This window comes from Neofelis nebulosa, chromosome 10, assembly GCF_028018385.1.
Source record: "Neofelis nebulosa isolate mNeoNeb1 chromosome 10, mNeoNeb1.pri, whole genome shotgun sequence".
NCBI classification, from domain to species: Eukaryota; Metazoa; Chordata; class Mammalia; order Carnivora; family Felidae; genus Neofelis; species Neofelis nebulosa.
The window spans coordinates 12989074-13010151 of record NC_080791.1 but is presented as its reverse complement, the minus strand read 5'-3'; the positions used below and the strand labels follow the sequence as shown (position 1 = coordinate 13010151).

The window sequence follows — 21078 nt, the reverse complement described above, 5'->3', positions numbered from 1 at the left end:
TCAACTCTCTGTTGCTTTTTAATGGGAAACTTTGCATATCAATGATATTTCATAAACATATTTGTCTTTATTTTTTAAAATTAGCTTTCTAATGCCCTCCCCAAGGAAGCAAGCATTCAGCAATAAAGCTGCCTACTTGAAACATCCTTGTTTAATATGGTTCAGTGGGTGCCAAGCATGTATATAGAAAGCTTTGATATTCGTTGGGCCACGTAGAAGTGAGGGATTAGCCTTCTGAGAACTGCAAATTCATAATTAACTACAGAGAAGTACTTTATGTTGCCCATTTATAACAATTATTCAAATAATTGTATTCATCAGTCTTTATACAATGGATAAAGCCAATTAGCAACAGGAACACTTTCAGCCAATCAGATTTCAGAACAAATGGATAGCCTCCCTGCTCACTTGCCTCTATAATTGATTGCATTACTCACTGCTTTCCCTTTTGTTGCCCGAATCCATAGTTTGGGAACCATCCGTGGGCTCGAACCCTCCCATTTCTAATTGGCACCTGCCCTTGAATGTTGGCACCCAAGGTTCATAATGGAAATTCTTCTTCAAGACCTGATATGATGGCTTCCTTTCATGGCACCAGCCTAGCCATCAATATTCATTTGACTGCTTTATAAAACAACCTATAAAATCCAAACTTTTACTGACCATTTCTACTTGATTGTTTCTGTTACTTCGGTTTTTTGTTTTCTGTTTTTTGTTCCTTGTTTCGTTTTGTTTTGTTTTTAAATAGCACGATCAGTTTGACGTTGCCGGTTTCCAGAGCGTTTGTTTCATGCTCTGGCTGGTAGTTCACTGAGCATTACTCCCACGTCATTCATTCAGCAAATGCTTGCTGAGAGTATACTCTGTGCTTGGCTCTAAGAGAAGGGAAAGGTGAAAAATAAAGACCACTGCTCTCCCCAAAGTCCTTGCAGCTTTATAGGTCCACACAGAGTCTTGCAAAACGACAAATTAGACGAGTACTAGCAAAGTAGAGGATCCGCAGCGATCGGACAGGACTTTGAACAGAACGTTAAGGAACGAGCAGAGGCCTCCTTGATTGTCTAACATTTGGTGGCGGTGAACATTTTATTAAAGGAGCATAAGTAAAGCATGAGAAAATGGAATCTGTCCCCCAGCTGAGCCTCCTGTTGTTTATCTACCTCCTTCTTCCCCTCCTTTAATTCAGATCAGAGCTGGCTGAGAGCTGTCACAGCCGGCCACCGCTGGTGGTGGCTTCGTAGAGGCCTTGCAAGCCCCCCGCCCGATTATCTCCTGACCTGACTGCTTTCTCAGCTTTGAGGGTTTTATTTTTCGGGAGAACCACTGATTTTTTTTTTTTAATTCTCCTTTTTAATAAGTCATTTTGCGAAATCAGATTTTCTGATGAAGACACAACCTGCAATCTGTAGTCAGCAGATGCTGTACCATTTTGAAATATGCGATCCAAGATTGTCATAAATTGATAACGAAATGTATTTGTCAGTATTGGCAAAGGATTTCAATTTATGGTAAAATGTGAAATCAAACTTACATACATCAGTATGTAACATCTAAATATATTTGTATTTTAAGAGCTGTGTCAGAGCATCGACAGCTAACAATCAGCCTTTATTTTTTCATTCTGCACGCTGTTATGAACGAGTGATTTTAAACATTCATCTTCATGTTTCATGTGCTTTGAAAGTGGAGACTGAGGAATCTTTCTGCCTTGATTGTGTATCAATAACAAAATGAAACGATTGGAGAAATGTACTTCTGGATTAATGCATTCAAGCTATCCAAAAAAAAAGAGAGAGAGAGAGAGAGAGCAAGAGATTTGGCTCATGTTTTTTAAGAAATTCATCCTCAGTTCTTAAGTGTTTTGTTTATGTCCCTTGAGGAATGGAAAGAAAAACGATTTGTTTTTACTTGTAAGGCCTTACTCAGTTGCCCAATTCCGCAGAAGAGCTGGACAGTGAGGACCTCTCAGGTAAGGGCTAGTCACTAGGTAAGGCGCTGCGGTGTCCAACCTGTGGGCGCTCTGTCCCAGCCTGCAAAATGCCCATTTGGTTCCCTGAGCACTTAATTAGCAATTGTGGATTTTGAGACGGAAGGAAAACAAATTTTTATTAACGCTTTCTTCCTCCCCACGTCCCGTTCTTCCCTGTGCTAGGGGCATCTATTTCGGATTGGGACTGACGGCGTTAATGTAAGGAAGGTCAGGTCATCTTGGGGATCGCACTGAAGCCACTCTGTGTTCAGTGGCTTAAAATAATTTTTCATGCTCTAGATGTAGAATGGTTCCAGAGAAATTTTTTTGCATCACAAAGCAGTTTCAGGATGTTGGATTATGAGAGAAGATCTTTATTTAAAAAAGAAAAAGCTCATGTTGACCATCTGCTTCTGTAGAATGGACTAGAAAACCATGTCATAGGTATCTTAGAAGCATGGGGTGGGGGGGCGGGAGGAAGGGGGGCAATTGTTTTGTCACACACCATGATGTAAACTAATTATCCACCTCAGACCTTTTTCACAACACACTGAGCTCTTGCAAAAGTAGGTTTCATGCTTGATTCAGGGATTTAGGTGTTACTAATCCAGAATAAGAAGCATATCCTAAAAAGGAGGGGGGGTGGGTGGCAAGGAGATTCAAAATGGTCAGAGCTAAACAATTATATGAGGTGCCATGATGCTCTGGGATTTCAGTGCCGACCAGCTAGAGCTTCTTAAACATTTTGATCAGTCAATTCTTAATAAGTCAATAAGGAAGGCCAGTTCCTTATTACTGTGATAGAGGAACCAAGACGTAGGACTGTGTGTGGACCCTTACTCCAGCCTTTGGGAGGGTTCCATATTTCTCCTTCCTGAAGAGATTTCACTTGAGTGCCCTTGAATAGTTGGTTGTTAAGGTGGCAGCAGTCCTTGACAACAGGTTTCCCCCAGTGAGAAAATAAGATAGAGTCACTAATCTCTCTCAAAATGCAGATTTATTGCCTCCTATGTGCTTCTGTCAAACTTTAAAAAGGGGAGGATGCCTTTATTTTTCTATGTACCATGTCCCAGTGTGAGCTTCGCTGTCGGGTTTTTCCACAGAATGGAAGCTCCGGGTGGCCGTTTTGGTTTTGTTCACTGCTGTATGCCTGTCGTGTAGTAGGCACTCGATTGATACTCGTTGGATGAATAAGTTCCCAGTCCCAATGAATTCAGATAAATAAGTAGAAGATTAGAAAGATAGCCAGCCCATCAAGGGAGTGTTTCATGTTTGCCTCTTATTGGCGGTGTATTTAGAGAAGTTGCAAAAACATTAGCCTGATTTTGAGAGCTAAGTCCTTCTCCTTACATAGAATGTAATGCTGGTCGTAAGCAATGCGCTCTCAGTTCATGTCCTGACCCTAAATAAAACAGCTCTCTGACACAGTGGCCCTGGCGATTGGAACTTCTCAAGGACCCTAAAAGAGGACGGAGTTCTCATTGGCCTGATCCCTCTTGGCCTGTTATCAGATGAAGGTCACTGAGATATGCAGAAGTAATTTTTCTTCTCTTTAGGAAAATGGGACTAAATCCTCCATCTACCCCTTCCTCAAGCATCATCAATTGCGGAAATACTCCGGGTCTCTCTCAGCTCTGCACCGAGTCAGATGTGGCCTTGCTGCAGCTCTATCAATCACCCAGAGTCAGGAGCAATAAACCAACAACTGTTTGTGCTCCTAATAATTTGGTTAAATTAATACTTATGTGCCCCCTCCCCCGCCCCCTCCAGGAACGCTGCAGTCCTGTGTTGCCCAGGACCCATAAGTCATGTAGAACACTGATGATCTATCAGGCCGGGCTTGGGCTGCCTTTGCATCTGGTTTGATGAACTAATCAAAAACTGATTAGCACCTTTGTTCAAAGGGGATGCTGATTAATCAATTACTATTGATTGTGAGCTTGGCTTCCCTCGGCAGCAAAGAGACATCTGAAGGGGAAAAAAAAAAAAACAACCAATAAAAATTGAGCAGCTGTCATTGTGTTTAAATTTATTAAAACAAAATACATTATTTTTTATGAAGCTGTCTTGAAATGGGTCACTGAAGGGGAGCATATTGATTGAGAAAGGATGAACTTCTCAAATTTCTGTAGCCTAGAGACTGAATTCAATTATAATACAAGACAAACAGGTTAACACCCGTCTTAAACAGTCCATCAATAAATGAGAGTAGGTGTTGCGCTTTTAATGCTAAACTGTGGTAATGAATAATATTACCACCCATCCCCTGTTCCATCTGGGGAGAAATTCCATCCTTGCGTTATTATGGATAAATGCTCTATCCTGCATTTCCTGAGAAATAATGATGGTCTGTCTTCTGCCCACCTCCCCCATCCACCACCACTACCTCAACCAAGGACAATTTCGTGAGCAACATACCGTTTTCCATCCTCACCCAGCACAGCAAGTTGCCCACCTGGTCCTCCTCTTTAACCTGCAGTAAAAAATTATGCCTGTGTGTAGCTCAGTGATTTAGTCATTGGCAGACCTGGGGAGCTTATCCAGTCCCACCTTGAACCCTTTCATTTACTTTTTTGGGTGTTAACTTTATTGACAATGGATCCACACGAGTTTTCCATTGTTTTATCAATTACATCTGCTGTTTCCCGGTGACAGCTGGTGGTTATTGCCACCCATGTGGAATAGAATAGCTTTAAGCATATTTATCCTTCTATTTTATTTTAAAACTTTTAAAAAATATCTGCACGGCCTCCCTCCTTTCAGCACTGGAAGGGTCTTTGGGGACTGTTTAGTGGAGTGCATTGGTAAATAGACATTGTTCCAGGGAATGACCCTCTGGCACTGTTAGAGCAATCCATCAGTCTTCTGCTTTTGAAGCAGAGGCCCCGACAAGAAATTCCAGAGCTGCCATGCTTCCCCAAAACATGTTTTCAACTCTTGCCCTGCAAATGAGAAAGTGATCTAGAAAAATCCCACATCTCCCTCACGATCGGTAGAAAAGTGTGGGTGCAAGGAAGTCTCTAAATGGCCCTGATAATCCGTGCCAGGCATTATGGAAGACCCTAGGTGTCCCCTAAAAGGATTCTGAAGGAAACATTGGCTCGAAATACAGTCTAAATTTAGCTAATGGAAGCACCTAAAGGCCTTGAGTCCAGATGATCAGTTCTGAGATAGGATATAGGACCATCTGGTCATTGTGAGTGTCCTCAAAGTTGGCTGAACTTGCTTGAAATGTGTGTGAAAAACTCAACAGACATAACATTGGCGGGGGGGGGGGGGGGGGTGTCTTTCCTTCCTTGCCTCCACCTAAGCTATGGCCCAGATTTGGCAAACAGGCGATTTCATCTCTGTGGTAGACTAGCAATAATGATGATGGTAAAGAAAAACTAGCTGGGCTGTGTAGACAAATTCAAGGTATGGCCCCATAAATCTAAGGTGTAGTAGTTAGCCTGTATTTATCCAGTCCTTTCCAGCTCAGAAAACTTCCACATATCTCACCTGCTCTTTGTTCGGCACAACTGTTCGAGCTTCTCCGTCTGCTAGGCTCTGGGCAGGGCACCAGGCATGCAGTGGTAAACAAGACCAACCAGGAGCTGGAGCTGCTGGGGATCTCAGAGCGCAGACCCCTGCTCTTACAGCGACATTCTAGTGGGGCAGCCAGGCTCACAGCACAAGATGATGGCAGACAGTGACGAATGCTGTGGAAGAAATAAACATGGGTACACTGGGAGTGAGTGACTGGGGCTAGGAGGAGGTGGAGGCTAGCTTAGAACATAAGCTCACCATGGAAGGCCATGGGGACAGAGAGAGTGAGCCAGCCATGAGAGGATTTTCAGGAGAATCCTAGGAGAATCGTCAAAGAAGGGTTGTTAGTCTCAGTTTGCAAACGAGGAAGCGAGAGCTCCGAAAGTTAAGTGATTTACTCAAGGGGCAGGGTCAGAATTTGAACAAATGGGTCTTCTGACCTCTGCAGGAAATGGAGACTTTAGTTTTAGAGCAGCTCTCCTTCCCCTGTGAAATCCACCCTTCCCTTATTATGATGTCTCCATGACAGTCTTTTTCCTCTTGGACCCCTTTCAGTTTAATGCAGGGGTCCAGGGAACGAGGAGGGAAAAGTCGGGCTCTCTGTGGCCCATCAGGGATAGAACCACATGCTGAGTGACCTGGAAAGATCTCTTCCAGCATCCAGTCAGGCTCTTTCTCCTTCAAAGAAGTCCTTAAACTCAGATGATTTCGGTGCCAATGTCGCATCGAGTGTCCAAAATTATGGGATCTATTTCCCACCAAGATGGTTCTCTAGGCCATAGGGAAGTTTTGGGTCACAAAGGTTAAAACATATAGAGCTCCTTATTTTTAAAATTGTGTTTAATACAAGGCAGGAGGCTAAAACAATCGTATTGGGTCCGTGGCAGCTTGTCCATGGCTTTCCCACAATGTAGGTTTGAAGGTCATCAGATTGCTGATCTTCCCATAATCCAACATGCTACTGTTTCCCTCATGGGGAGGAAGGAGGCCATCAAATAGGAACATTTTCTCCAAACTAGCCAGTCACCAGGTTACAACACAAAATGTGAATTCCAGTTCTACAGGTTGGACACTGCTTTGGGGTGACTTCACCATATTCATTAATCCATCCTCCACACACCCCCAAATGCCTGAGGTCCACAGAAGCATCTTTCTCCAGAGAGAGATTCTAGTGGGAAATGTATGTTTTGAAATAGTTTATGACTGTCCTCTTTATCAGATGTGTACTCTTTTAAGGAAAACTCTGGTTTCATCTTCTGTGCCTTCCTGTTGCTTAAAATGGAAAAGGCACTCATACTTCTAAGTGCTTATTATGAGGTGAGCGGGGCGGACTCAAGAGTGTGCCTCTTGGTCTCTGGGGACACTGGATGTTTGGGGAGGACACCCTCCTGTTCATTAAGGCATTTCTAGTGTTGGATAAATTAACTAAATCAAGTTACTTGAGATGGGAGAAAAATCAACCTAAAAAATACTTGTTCTCATATTTAGCTGACAGCAAATATTTAAAATCCTCATACTCTGATGGTACACCTGAATCATGACCTGGCCCAGGTGGCCTTCAGCCTTAACCACACAGGGCAGCTAGGCCATCAGTCACACTGTGTGCCATTCTGCAAAAATGGAAGAGGGCTTGGTCAACTCAGCAAGTGTTTATGGGGCATCTTACCATCTGAGAGCAGTGCTGAGTGTGCGGACAGCCCTTCCCCCAAAGCCTTGATAAGTATTTGCCTTGAGTCAGTAATATTAAAAGAACTGGGATAACGCTCTCCTTGGGCTTCAATATAGCAGATTTAAATCTGACAGACACTTGCTGAGTACCTATGATATGCCAGACCCTGGCCCAGAGAGGCACTTTCATATTCAGCAATACACTGGCCTCTCAGAACAGCCCCGTGAAGTGTCTTGTTGTGCTCGATGGCTCATAGGGCCTGATCGACCCGCCTGAAATCACGGAGACAAGTAACAGAGCCCCACTTGTACCCCAGACCCAACAGCGGGCCCAGCGCACTCTCTAGTGGGCTGTGCAGGAGATGAGATCCTCACTCTTTTGTGTCTCCTGTGTGGGCCTGTTCCTGGAGGATCGTCTATGCAATGACAACCTAGGAGAGCCTGAGTCCTGATCACTGGGTAGTGACGATGTACAGCCAAAGCCTGGGAGCAGGCTTCTAATTTCAATGAATGCATCCTGAGCTCTGGGTGACAGGGGAGGACGCGGGCCACAGTTTTCCTTTAAGTAGCTTCACACCGTGCCTTTGAAATGTTAGTGCAGCTGCAGTTCCATTGCTAAAATTAAATGCAGGTGAAGGGTAGTGCCGGCTGCCTGGGATGCGCTATGGGATCTTCACTGTTTTCTTGCCTTACGCTGATTCCTCCCCTTCTGCTTTCTAAGAAGACAGAAAAGAAAGGTTATGTTGCATAGAGGCTAGTATGCTCCAATATATATTAACATCTTAATGGGAAAGCTGTGCATGTACTGTATACATTTACTACTCTCTGACAAGAGGGAATTAAATGTCAGAAGGATTTGTAGCATCTATAATTGAATTGGTGCTGAGGAAAGCAAATCTTAAGGAAGAATAACATATTAGGATTAGCAAATAATGTGGCATTTTGTCAGCGCGTGCCATTCAGTTTGTTCCCCTTCAGTAATAAAGTTGTGCTCTTTCAAATGCACACTTATTTTTGTTGCCACGAAGGGAGCTACCGTAGGTGATGGGAATGAGCAGCTCCATTTTTTCAGAAGGCACCAGGGTTGGGTTTGCTTTGCTTTGGTTTTGTCTGTGACCTCAGATTTTGGTTTTGCCTCAGATTTGGAAAAGCCACCATCAGGCTTTTTTAAAATGTCTTCCTGGCAGGAAGGAGCACATGACATCACGGTCACGAAGAGGCCTCTGAGGTAGACTAATCCCTAGGGTCCCAGGAAGCTGGAGGCGACGTTTCCATTATAAACACGATTGCAAGTGTTTTTACTTAAACTGACTTGTCCAGAAAGACCTCAGCCCAGGAAAAAAAGTCTCAAACTAAACCACGTAACAGAACTGTTGTAAAAAGTCAAGAATCCTAACTTTTCCCCCCAGTCATTCATTAGATGGGGAAACGGGAGAAGGTCCAACATAGGAATTGTCCAATAGAAGCAGGAAGACCAGTATCATCAGAACCTCCTCCGTGTTTTAAACGTTAATTTTTAAGGTGAGCCCTAAGGTAGCCTGTGAGGTATGGGGAAGAATAAAAATGTGCGTTGAAGAGGCATATTCCACACTCCCCAAGGTTTTAAATGTGCCAGCCAGCCTGAGCCGGGGATGTTAGGAAATGTGAAGGGATCGCCAACACCGGGTAGCGGTCCCCTGCCGTAGTATTAACTGTGTGTTACGTGTTAACTGGATCAGACTTCAGCTCGTCAGAGGGAGGAGACTGGGTGTCCTTTTTGGCAAGGAGACCAGCCCCGGGCTGCAAGGTGAGCAGTGGTGCTGCAGCGAGCATTCTGCTCAGTGACGTCCTCTGCCAGAGTCCCTGTCTGCCAGGAGCTTGTCTAGGACATACTGGCCATTCCCTGGCTGTCCATGAATCCCCGCCCCTGGCAGCGGAGCCTTCTAGGCTTATCACGGATCCACGGTGAAGGCATTCTCTTGGCAGCTTCTGTGAGGCGTCCCATGCCAGGTGGCAAAGTAGCCATAGAAACCGAGATGTGTCGCAGGGCCCTGTTTTAGCACAGGCAGCGTGACTCCCGAGCGCTGCATTAAGGACAGCTCTGGCAAATAATTTAAGGAAGGAAAGCAAGTGGAGAAAAAGGAGTCCCCTGCAGCGCGGGGGGTGGGGGGACTGAAATTCCTCGCTGGCAATCACTTTTCTCAGCAGACCACCACCTTTAGAGCACTGCCTTTATGTTGCCCATGAGGAATGGAGCGGGCCAGGCCACCTGGCCCAAGGTAAAGAAATCCGAGCTCTTGGGGCATCACTCTTGGGAGTTTCTTTGAAATGTTTTTGTCCTCACGGTTTCTAAGATGCTAATGCGAGCCCAGGGTGGCCTACGCTGTGACCCAAGCAGTAGTGGCCGACTTAACATTCCGCAGGCAGCTTGTAAACTCTCACCTGGAGCCAAGTCGTCCCAGCTTTTTGCCAAAAGAAAAGCCAACTCACGAATACTAAACAGCTCATGACGGATCTGTCCTTAAAGAGACTCTCGTGTCACGCTTAGAGCCATAGACGGGCCTGCAGGAGGGGACAGTACAGGCCGGAAGGAGAGGGCCCGCAAAACCTCTTCTCTTCCCTGTGTTGACAGGGCATACCTAAAATCCAGAGCTATGGGACGACTAGGCCAAAGTTACTTGGCCTCACACGTGAAAGGATTGGGGCGACATTCTCCCCCCGAACACACTCGGTTCAGGGCTGGAATAACCTTGACACCAGGAGCGTACACGAGTAGGAACATGGCTCCTCCTCCAGGATGATGGGGACAAAGCTTAGTCCCGGAAATATGAGCGCTCTTAGTAACACCTGTTGCTTCGTTTCTTAACAAGGAAACGTTACCTTCTAAACCCAAGACCTGTCCATTCGCCCGAGTACCAGGCGTGTTTATAAGTGCTTTCCACACTCACGTTTCCTTTTCACTGTAGGAGCAGGAGGCGTCCGTGGAGTCTCGTTCTTTGATTTCCTTCTCTGCCCGATTCAGAAAAGGAACCGAAAATCTGGAGATGCACCCCCCCCCACCCCAGGAAAGCTCATAGAACCAGAGTGAAAAGATCTGCACCCCAAGAGGAGCAGGATCTTTGGATGATGGTGACAGATACTCTCCCAAGTGTTCCACTGAGAAGTCATTTCTCAGGCATAGGCAGAGCTGTTCCTTCAGGAGCAGGACAGGAAAGGCTGGGCGGCTGACGGACTTTGTTAGAGCTGTGATCCTTGTGGTGGTTGATGCTCCCTGCCCACGCCAGTCGTTCCTCCCCACCACCCCCCACCCCACTCCCTCCATTTGCCCACTGCCTCTTTGTGTAACAACTCGTGCCCTTGCTCCCGGCCTTGAGCGAGGCACGGGCACACAGGTGCAGGCAGTCCTGCCCTGGTAGAAGGTAACCAGCCTTCACCCTGCTCCCCCACCACCTCGAGCCAATCGACAGCACTATGAAAACCCTCCCGCCCACCCCACACAGGGCAACGGAAGGTGGGAGTGCACGGAGGCAGGAAAGGGCTCCTCCGCTCTTCACGGAGGACGCCAAGCCGTGGCAGGTGCCGGTGAACCCGGGGTGGGGTGGGGTGGAAGGAGGCCGTGAGGGGCTCACACACCTCAGTGTTCCCTGTAAATTAAACATCAGTTACCTTCTGTGTCCGTCTGCAGTAATTGAAGGCAGGAAAAATGTCTTGGTGATTAACTGGTGGTAGTAAACTTCCTTATCAAGTGAGTATCAGGAGATAGCTGGAGAGATTACCCTTATAAATAAGTATCTGTAAAATATGTATGTCCTTGAGGGTGGGCAAGATCGCTAGAACCCAGGTACTGAATGTGGGCAAAGTGCAGGGGGAAAAAAAAAGCAGCCCTCAGCACATTTAGCTCTAAGTTCCTGGGCAGCAAAGGCCAAATGAATAGTTTTGGCGAAAGAAGTTAATCCCGCAGATACCTCCCCGTGAGGTTTTCTGTTTTTCTTTATCGCAGAGATTCTCTCTCTGTCTCTCTGGCTTCTAGAGTGTTCCCGTGCCAGGGACGGAGGAGACAGCCTGTTAAGAGTGGACGTGAGAGTGCCTTCCCCTAAATGGGACGGCTTCTCTCTGCTCTCAGCCTCTCTTCACCTCTTACCCCTAACTTTCCCCTCTCCTCAATGGCTAGTATCACTTTGTTTTCCCCATCCAATTCTAAGACCTGTGGAATGAGTTGAAAGACTCTATTTTTCAATAGGTCTGAAGCTCATGGCAATGGGAGGTTAGTTCATTTTCACTCCCACAAGATCCCCTATTTTGACAGCTCCCTAAGGAAAACACAGCTCCCAACTCTGGTCTTCCCATCAGCGACTCCGAATCTGTGCAGGTGGGCGAGAGAGTCTCCAGGGTGTGAAGCACTATATCCCCCAGCAGGTACCCTGTGTTGGAGGGGCCCCCCGGGGAGGGGAGCGCTCCCCTTCGACAAGCTCTGTTGTCTCTAAAGGAAAGAAAAAGTTTCCGTGGCCAAGTTCTGCCTCGTTGAAATGATTTTCAAGACACAGAGGCTGTTGCATCCACAGTAGGTAACACTTGGGGCCGAGGAGGGCGATTCCTCTCCACCACGTTTCAAGTCGAGCTTATTAGACAGGTTGCTTGAGGGGCTCGCACATCACGGAGCGGGCTAATTGGCTGCAGTGCACTCTGCCTCCAACCCATCTCCCTTCTCCAATTAAACTCCCATCATCCCGTCGTCCTGGGCGACCGGCCGCTGCCGCCTCTGATTCGGCATTTCTGTTTGGGCTGGGGTTTTTGGGTTTTTTGGTAGTCCTTCGAAAAGTAACTTAATGAAACGCTTTAAATGCTTCATTTTTTTCTTAATTTAAACTCTTTTAATTAAAGCATTTCTCGTGGAACCCTCAGTCACGAGTTCTTTCCCCCACATCCTTCAGTACTTAATCTCACAGCAGAATTGGAAATATCGATAGAAAGTGTAAATCATGCCCTCCTGCTGAAAGCGTTGTATCAGGTTTCGGCTCAAAAGAGCACCATTACCTTTAGCTGTCACGGATCTGTACACTTGATCGATAAACTTCAAATATTATTAGAGGTGGAGGCTTCAGAGATTTGCTCTGTTCTTTGGAGAGAGACAGAGATAAATCTTTCTTAAAAATTGACTTGAATTTGCACTCTCCGTCTTCCTGGTGAAATGCATTTCTCTCGGGCGTCCAGCAACTGCAAGGGGGACAGATTTATAGGCCATGTGCTTCTTGTACTGAAAGATTTAAATGGTAAATCCTTCACATATGACTTCACAAATCATGTAAAGTTAAAAGATTTTTACCGTTTCTGTTGCTGCTGTGCTTAAATTGTAAGGTACAGCCAGTAAATCATTTTAATGGAGGTGTCGTACTCGACTCAATAAAAAAAAAGACAATGGTTTAGCTTCCACTCCAAAATGTTAATGTATTAATCAACAGGAGAATAATTGTTTTTTACTACATTTATAAATCTCGGGTGCCATTAGGGTTTCAGCAAGGGGTGATGTAGCCACATTCCTAAATTAAAATTGTTTACACTGCCATACATCCATTCCGCATCGCCATAGCTCATTCTGGGTTCATTTTGGAGTTGTTCCCCGGCCAAACATGTCGTTGCTCAGTCGCAAGAAGACATCCTGAGGGAGTGATGCTTATAAAGGAAAATTAATTGCACCGTGAAGTGTTAAATAAATAAAATAAAACCCGTCTGTGGCAATGGACAATTATTCCCGGCTGTCTTGTTTTGAGAAAGGTTTTTAGGTTTTAGATTGAGGCTTACTCCCTCATACATCCTAAATGTAGCAAGCATGTCACTTGTCTTTAGTCTTCTAAGCCTTGTTTTATCTCCAGGCAGCTGTGGCTTGAGAGCTGGGTTGCCTGTGCCTGTGCCCAGCAGGGAATAAGTCGCTGGGCACCTGCAGAAAGCTGCCTTAGCCTCCCCTCCGCAGCTCCTGTTGCCGCCCGAAGGTGTCATTCCGAGAACCCTTAAGTAGTTAGGTCGCCTCCTTACTAGGACCCGCAGCCGGACACAGAGAGGGCGAGCGCTGAGACCAGGCCAGGACTGGACGCAGACTGTTTCTTCTGTGCCTGGCCCCTAAGCGTGGTTCCACACGCACTAGCACTTCTCTGCTGCCTACAGTGAACTCGCCCTGTGGGGAGCACAGATCGGTTCGGCACTGGACAGGTCAGTCTGTTCCCTTGGTGTGACTTGATCCATCTGGACGGTCTCTCTGCCTCCGCCAGTGTAAGGGAAGGTGACCTCTGACCTGGAGGCAGTGCGGCCAGGGCTGCTGGTGTCTTGCGATGAGCGCTACATCCCTGTTCCTTTTCTGATCCCGACAGATTCTCGAGCGGGTGAAGAGGGCGCCATCAGAGCGGTGGATCATGCCGTGATCGGCGGGGTCGTGGCCGTGGTGGTGTTCGCCATGCTGTGCTTGCTCATCATTCTGGGGCGCTACTTTGCCAGACATAAAGGTAAGCAAGGTGCTTTGGCAGGCAGGAGGCCTCCCGTCACCACAGCCCCTGCGTCTGGGGACTCGGCAAGGTTTTCCTTGCTAGGCAGTTTGGGTCACGTGGCCGCATAGGCTGTTCGGGTCCTGAAACTGGGAGAGAGGAAAAAAGAAAAAAAAAAAAAAGAACAGAAAAGAAAAACAGAAATCTTAGCAGCTGCTGATTAGGACTCTGAGAGTTGATGAGTGGCACGTCTTGATTTCGATTTTCTCTAAAAGCTTTCTAGATTTGTTATTCTGCAGTCCGTAATTGGGGATAGAGCAAAAATTGTAAAAATAGGGGCCGGTGGGCCAGGTGTGGTGTGAACCCCCAAACGACAAGCGCGCCAAGAACGTGCCCGTAACCGTCTGCTTTCTGGGCAGCAGCTGGACAGGGCTCTGGTCCCCCTGGCCCCAAACTTGGGGTAAGCTGGTCACAGCGGCTAGAATCCTGCCTTGGTTGGATGTGCCTTAAAAGCCACATAAATATGTATTTTTTAAATCATCGGTGCAATTGATTTAAATTGCCATTAATCATCAGACGTATCAACTGTGCAGCCTGGATGGGCAATCATCTTTTCCAACGCTCCTCCTCTGTGCCCCATGCTGCTCTAGCCCTCTCCCCCGCGCCTGGTAATTTATTCTGCCCTTTCTCTGTCGGCCCTTGTCTTCCTCCGGTGTTTTTCTCGAGCGCTGTGCTGTGAGCGTGTGGGGCCGCCCTAGAGCATCAACTCCAGGGCTCCAAGTGAGCATCAACTCACTTGCATAGTGAGCACAGGACTGGGGTTTGGGGAGGATTCCTTGAGCACAGCAGTGGATGTCCAAGGTACTGGAAACCACCTTCAGAACCCACAATGCCTGTCTCCAGCATAAACCGTGTGGGGCCCCCCGGCGCTGTGCGTACTTCTGCCCGTGCCCCGGAGGCGGCCTGCTGGGCTGAGAACGCCCAGCCTCTTGGTGTTGAGCGGGGTAGAGCCAGGAGGGTAAGGCCAGAGAGCGGGGCCAAGTCTCCTCAGCAGCTGTGGAGAACGAGGGGCCAAAGGGTGTCCTGTGCGGAGGGAGGAGGGATGCAGGCAGGGAACATCTGGCCACCTGCCTGCTCACACTTGTCACTCACGAAAACCTGAAAACACAACAAACGTTATCAGCCTTTTTTTTTTTCCCCCTTTAAGAATCTTGGAGGATATATGACGGGAGGAGGGGCTATGTGGTTTAGGTGGGCAGCGTAAACTCTCCCCAGACGTCATACCGAGGTGCAGGCCTTGTCTTTCTCCATCAACTTTCCTGTAAAGGGTTGGGACTTGCCGATGAGAGCGTCTCCAGCTTTGGAACGTTCTGTGTGTTGTCATTGCAACGTGGCCTTGCCAATTAGCGAATCCATGAATCCGGGTCCAGGCTACACTCACACCACGAGCGAGAATCACGCGTCCCCTGAGACAGACCCCAAGCCTTGCTCACGCCTGTTGTCGTATCAAGTGATTTGGCGATCTGGACCCCTCACTCCGAAGGGGGGCGGGCAGGAGACGGTCAGACGTGCCTGTACACGCCCCGGCGCGGCCTCCCTGACGGACAGGCAGCAGTGACTCGCGCAGCCAGGAGACGGGGGCTCAAACAAACGATTTGAGACGACAGTAGAACATCGTCAGGGCCCTAATTCATTAATTGGCTAATTGCTCTTCCTTGCTTTGGTCCTTAACCATGTGCGCGCACATTGCCGGTCATTGGTCCTGGCCTTCACTGTTTATGCTAGTCAGCGGCTCTCCAGCTCTCTGCATTTCTAGCTCCCACTCACGTCTTCTTCTGCTGACATTCTCTGGTCATAATCACTGCTCTAATGTCTCATTTGCTGAATTATATCGCAGCGGTTCAGTTGGAGTGGTGCCTTTGGAACCCCCGGATCCCCATTTGTCTCATCCACCTCGCTCTCTTCTTCCAATTGTTTTTTCCCCTCTGCTGCCTGCACACCACTTCGGCTGATGATGGCCATAAAGCAAGTTGCCATCTCTGTACCACTTTACACAGAGGCCATCAGACAGTCACGGTGCTTTACCCCTTCATCTTTCAGGTACATACTTCACTCATGAAGCCAAAGGAGCCGATGACGCAGCAGACGCAGACACAGCTATAATCAATGCAGAAGGAGGACAGAACAACTCCGAAGAAAAGAAAGAGTACTTCATCTAGATCAGCCTTTTTGTTTCAATGAGGTGTCCAACTGGCCCTATTTAGATGATAAAGAGACAGTGATATTGGAACTTGCGAGAAATTCGTGTGTTTTTTTATGAATGGGTGGAAAGGTGCGAGACTGGGAAGGCTTGGGATTTGCTGTGTAAAAAAAAAAAAAAATGTTCTTTGAAAGTACACTCTGCTGTTTGACACCTCTTTTTTTTTTTTTTTTTTTTTTTTTTTTTTTTGTTGGTTGGTTGGTTGTTTAAAATTTTCATTTCTTCCTACCAAGTCAAACTTGGATGCTTGGATTTAGTTTGGGTAGATTGCAGAAAATTCTGTGCCTTGTTTTTTCGTTTGTTCGTTGTGTTCCTCTTTTTAAATTTTTTTTTCCTGCTGTTTCTTTCTTTTTGTTTTTTTCCTTTGTGCACATTTATTTTGCCCAAAACTTTTGGGATTTTTTTTTTTTTTTCCCAAAATCTCCCATTTTGGAATTTGCCTGCTGGGATTCCTTAGAATCTTTTTCCCCCGTATTTTGTTGTTGTTTTTCCTTTCCTTTTTTGTCTATTTTTTGAAGTAACTGCTTTCTGTTCAAGATTCAGTTTCATGAAAGGAGAACCAGCACAGTTTAGATTTCATAGTTCAGAATTTAGTGTGTCCATAATGCATTCTTACTCTGTTGTCGTAAAGATTTGGGTGAACAAACAACGAGGACTCTTTGCTGCTACCCATGTTTCAAATACGTAGAGCAGTGAAGACTAGAAACGTAGACTGTGATTCAGAAAATGTTCTGTTTGCTGTGGAACTACATTACTGTACAGGGTTACCTGCAAAGTGAGGCGTGTCACAATGAGATCGAATCTGTCTTTAATTCTGTGTCTGTAGACGGCTCAGCATAGAGACCCCGCACTGTCCGGAAACGTTTGGGGCGGAAGGGGCTCCTCCTTTTTCAACGCCCTAAACAGACCTGGCAGGTGAGGTCTGTTCCTTTTATATAAGTGGACAAATTTGAGTTGCCACAGGAGGGGAAGTCGGGAGCGGGGGTGGGGGGGAACGATAGTCCTGCTCTGGTTATTTCTGTTTCAAACGATTCCATCCACCTTTCCCAATCGGCCATACTTCTCACTAATTTGTAGGAAAAAAGCAAGTCCGCGTGGTGTGTGAATGACTGGATGGGACAGGGTTTGGTTTTTCGGGGGTTTTTTTGGTTTTTTTTGGTTTTGGTTTTTGTTTTGTTTTTCCTTTGTGTTTAGTTAGGAAGACAGTAGGATGTGGCCTGCATGTACTGTATATTACAGATATTTGTCATGCTGGGATTTCCAACTCGAATCCGTGTGAAACTTTCATTCCTTCAGATTTGGCTTGACAAAGGCAGGAGGTACAGAAGAAGGGCCGGTATTATTCTCACACTGGTCTGCTGTCGATCTAGTTCTCGAAAGGTCAGAGCAGAGGTGGAAAAACAGCATGTAGGGATTTTCAGTTACTTAATCAAAACTCAAATGTGAGTGTTTTTATCTTTTTACCTTTCATACACTAGCCTTGGCCTCTTTCCTCAGCCTTAAGAACCATCTGCCAAAAAATTACTGATCTTCGCATGATGGCAGCCATAGTGCATAGCTACTAAAATAAGTTACCTTGAACATATCTTAGATGGGGAGCCTTGGGAAAAGGTAGAGGAGTCAAGTTACCATTTACATTTTTTTTAAAGAAATGTGGGGATTTTCACTGAAACGTCTAGGAAATCTAGAAGTAGTCCCAAAGGACGAAAACTAAACTCTTACCATATGTGTTGGTAAGGCTCCAGACTCCAGAATACAGTCCCTATGGAAAGATGGCATCAAAAAAAGAGATCTATATATATATAAATATATATTATATAACATTTTCAGTGAGTAATTTTGGATTTTGCAAGGTGCATTTTTACTATTGTTACATTATGTGGAAAAACTTAACGCTGATTTATTTAAGGGGGAAAAAAAAGTATCAACTCTTTGTTATTTGCAAGTGTGTTGATTTTTCTTGTCTTTGTTTTAACCTTTGATAGAACCATTGCAATATGGGGGCCTTTTGGGAACGGACCGGTATGTAAAAGAAAATCCATATTGAGCAGCATTTTGTTTCCCTCCCCACCCCACCCCCATCCCTAGGCACTTAACCAAGACAAAAAGCCACAACGAACATCCCTTTTTCGATGAATTTTATAACGTGCAGCTCTATCCCGAGCCCTTTAGTGCCCATTCTGACCATAGTATAACCACATCAAAGGGTGAGAACCATTTAGCATGTCGTTAAAAGGTTTTTTTCAGTTGTTCTTTTTGGGGGGGGAGAAAAAGAAAACAACTACCATTGCTCACCAAATTGGCATCTCATTTTTGGGAACTTCCATCTTTGTTTTGAAAAGTGTATGGTAGTGCAGTGTTCCTGATGTAACTTTCTGGCTTTTACGATGTTGACATGTCTCAGGTTCATGTGTTCTGATTGGTGTTTTTCCGTCTCAGGTAGATTGCAAAGTGTAGGCCCCACGCATTGGAAAAAAAATAAAAAATAATAATAATAAAGCAAAAACAGGAAATTATGGATTTTAGTTGTATATTGGTTTATGTATTTTTTCTTAAGTATACAGTGCACTGTTTGAAATGTATTGTTGAGTATTACTTTGTACAGGTTGATCACTTTTTTTAGAGTGAAGAAAGAACAAACTTGTTTTCTGTGTTTTTTAAAGGAATATAAAATAATGAAGGATGTATCATTGATGCCAAATAAGCTTGTTCTTTAGTCACCCCAACGTATTATTTTTCCCTTTAGGCCAGTTCTGTTTTCGAGGTGTACATGAACAATGTTATGGTGTAAGAAATTTCATATCCATATGTTCCCATTCGCATTTTGTATTGGTTCATGTATACCATTTTTACAAAAAAAAAGAAAAAAAAAAGAAGTACTATAAAATATCTGTCTTCTTAATAAAAAAAAATTAATGTTACCAAGTGATCCCTTCCTCTCATTCTGGACTTCTTACCGACGCCCGGGGCGGGCGCGGGCCGGCTTCCTCCCCAGGGTCGGGCGCAGCGACGCGAAAGAACGAACGCGGGCAGTAGGTGCTGGGAAATGCAGCCACCCCGGCTCGGAACTGCTCGCTCTCTCGCTCTCTCCCTCTCTCTCTCTCTCCTCCGCTCACCCTCCCTGCCCTTGTTCTCTTCTCCCCGCGCAGCAGACAGGTGGGCCGGGTGCTCCAGGTGCTACGGCAGCGCTGACTCAGCGATCTGTGCAGGTGTGCGGGATGCAGCGGTGGCCGGCCAGCCGGAAGGTCCCTCCCCCCCTTCACCCACCACCCCCACCCACGTCCCTGTGTTGGCTGCTCCACCTGTCTCTTATTTTGGGATTTCGTGTCTTAACAGTTCATTCTGCCTTCTTCATTTCAAGCTCTCTCTCTTTTAACAAAAAGATGGTGTGATCTGCAGAGGACTGGCTTGGCCGCCTGTGGGGGACCCGTCTCTGTCCCTGTTCAGGCCGCTGCGATCTCAGGGCGGGTGGACAGCAGGATCCGTGTGTGGTCCTCTTGCCTTGCAGGCCGTAGTGAGCAACGACTACACTTCATGGTGACTGATCTCATAAACGCACATACGTGAGCAGCCCCACACCGCCCTTTTCCCACCATCAGCCCAGCGAGGGGCGGGGTGGAGAGTGGAGGGGGGCGGGGTTGAGCTTCCTTCTCCATCTCTCTCTCTCGGGCAGGTAATGGGGAAATGCTCAGCAGTGGAAGAAAAGGTAAGCTCCAGAAAAGCCAAAGGCCACGTCTCTCATGTCAGCCTCCTCCACCCTGGCCTGGTCCCTTCCCTGTCTCTGTAAAACATCAGCCAATCAGATACACGGTTACCTGGCATCTTCTGGGTGCTCAGAGTCGTAATAAACTCAGAGAAGCATAAGGTAGTCGCTGGAGACTAGCCAGGGCATCCGTTCCACCTGTGCGAATGCATGAAGTGGTCCTCAGACATGGGGGCCTCGCTGAAGATGGTTAAGGAGCCCCAAGAGTGCCGGGGGAGTTTCTTGGAGAAGGGAGATGGGCTGGAGGGCCAAACCAGCTTCCCTGAGCCGGCCCCCACTGGGCCCGAAAGCCTAGTTTAGCACCGAGGGCAGTAAGCCAGCCAGCCTGCTGGCCTGTGTGGCGAGAGCCAGATGAGTGAGACGTGGAAGGCGGGGCTGGTCCTATGGCACCCTCACAGCCCAGGCATGGGAGTCAAAATTTCCAGGGCCTGTCCAGGCCCCTGGGGGGTGGGGGTGGGGGGGCAGGGGAGGCACGAGCTGTGGGATCTACTAATCCACCATAGCTTTTTTTTTTTTTTTTTTTAATTTTTTTTTCAACATTTTTTATTTATTTTTGGGACAGAGAGAGACAGAGCATGAACGGGGGAGGGGCAGAGAGAGAGGGAGACACAGAATCGGAAACAGGCTCCAGGCTCCGAGCCATCAGCCCAGAGCCTGACGCGGGGCTCGAACTCACGGACCGCGAGATCGTGACCTGGCTGAAGTCGGACGCTTAACCGACTGCGCCACCCAGGCGCCCCTCCACCATAGCTTTTTACAGAGGTGATAGAGGGCAGAGATCAGGAGTACGGGCCCCAGGCCCTGCTTTGCCACTTACCAGCTGTGAAACCTCGGGCAAGTTACCCAGCCTACCCGGCCTTGGTCTCCTGCTCTGGAAGGTAAGGCTCACCGTCAGTGCTGTTAGGAGACGTACACGAGATAAGCAGGAGGAGCTTAGCAGATAAGGCACCAGACAAAGTCAGTCATACAGGATAGAGGGAAATGGGGGAGTGAAAGGCTAGAAGGTTCCCCACGGCTACCAAGAGGTGGTCACTGCTCAAGTGAAGGGAGCTATTGGGCTCCTCTGCGTGTGGACACCTCACATCCTCTTGACGCTTGCCTTGGAAGGTGTAACCACCCCTGTATCCTCACCATCCACTGGTTATTCCAGGCCATGTGGCACGTTCAGTGACCCCAGCCCCACCCCCTCATCTGTAGCATGAGGCTCCCGATTCAGCTGTAACTTACAATGAAGGGACCCAAGAAGTCCACTGAACAGAGGTAGGCGTGAGGTGGCCGCTCGCTGCACAGTTGCCGGTTGAGTTCCACGGGGTATGCAAATGAGAAGGTGCCAGAAGCAGTCCACGTGAGCAGGAGCCTGATAAGTAGCCCGGTCCTTCATTTGGTCTGGGAGTGAAAACTGCCCCCGTTTCCTCCAGAGGGTTTTCACAAATGCTGTGGC

At 47.0% G+C, this 21078-nt stretch overlaps 1 protein-coding gene across 6 annotated transcripts in view; it reads left to right on the top strand.

Moving 5' to 3' along the window:
• Positions 1 to 18803, top strand: part of CADM1 (cell adhesion molecule 1) — a 331838-nt gene extending 313035 nt beyond the window's left edge. For 4 of the 6 annotated variants that reach the window (XM_058686796.1, XM_058686795.1, XM_058686794.1 and 1 more), the window contains 2 exons: positions 13504 to 13635; positions 15715 to 18803. In XM_058686796.1, the coding sequence (XP_058542779.1) occupies positions 13504 to 13635; positions 15715 to 15833 (251 nt within the window). In that variant the 3' untranslated portion in view covers positions 15834 to 18803. Of the gene's footprint in view, positions 1 to 1915; positions 1970 to 13503; positions 13636 to 15714 lie in introns of all 6 variants that reach the window. The other 2 variants (XM_058686793.1, XM_058686790.1) reach the window with 1 other exon arrangement.
• Positions 18804 to 21078: the final 2275 nt, after the last annotated feature.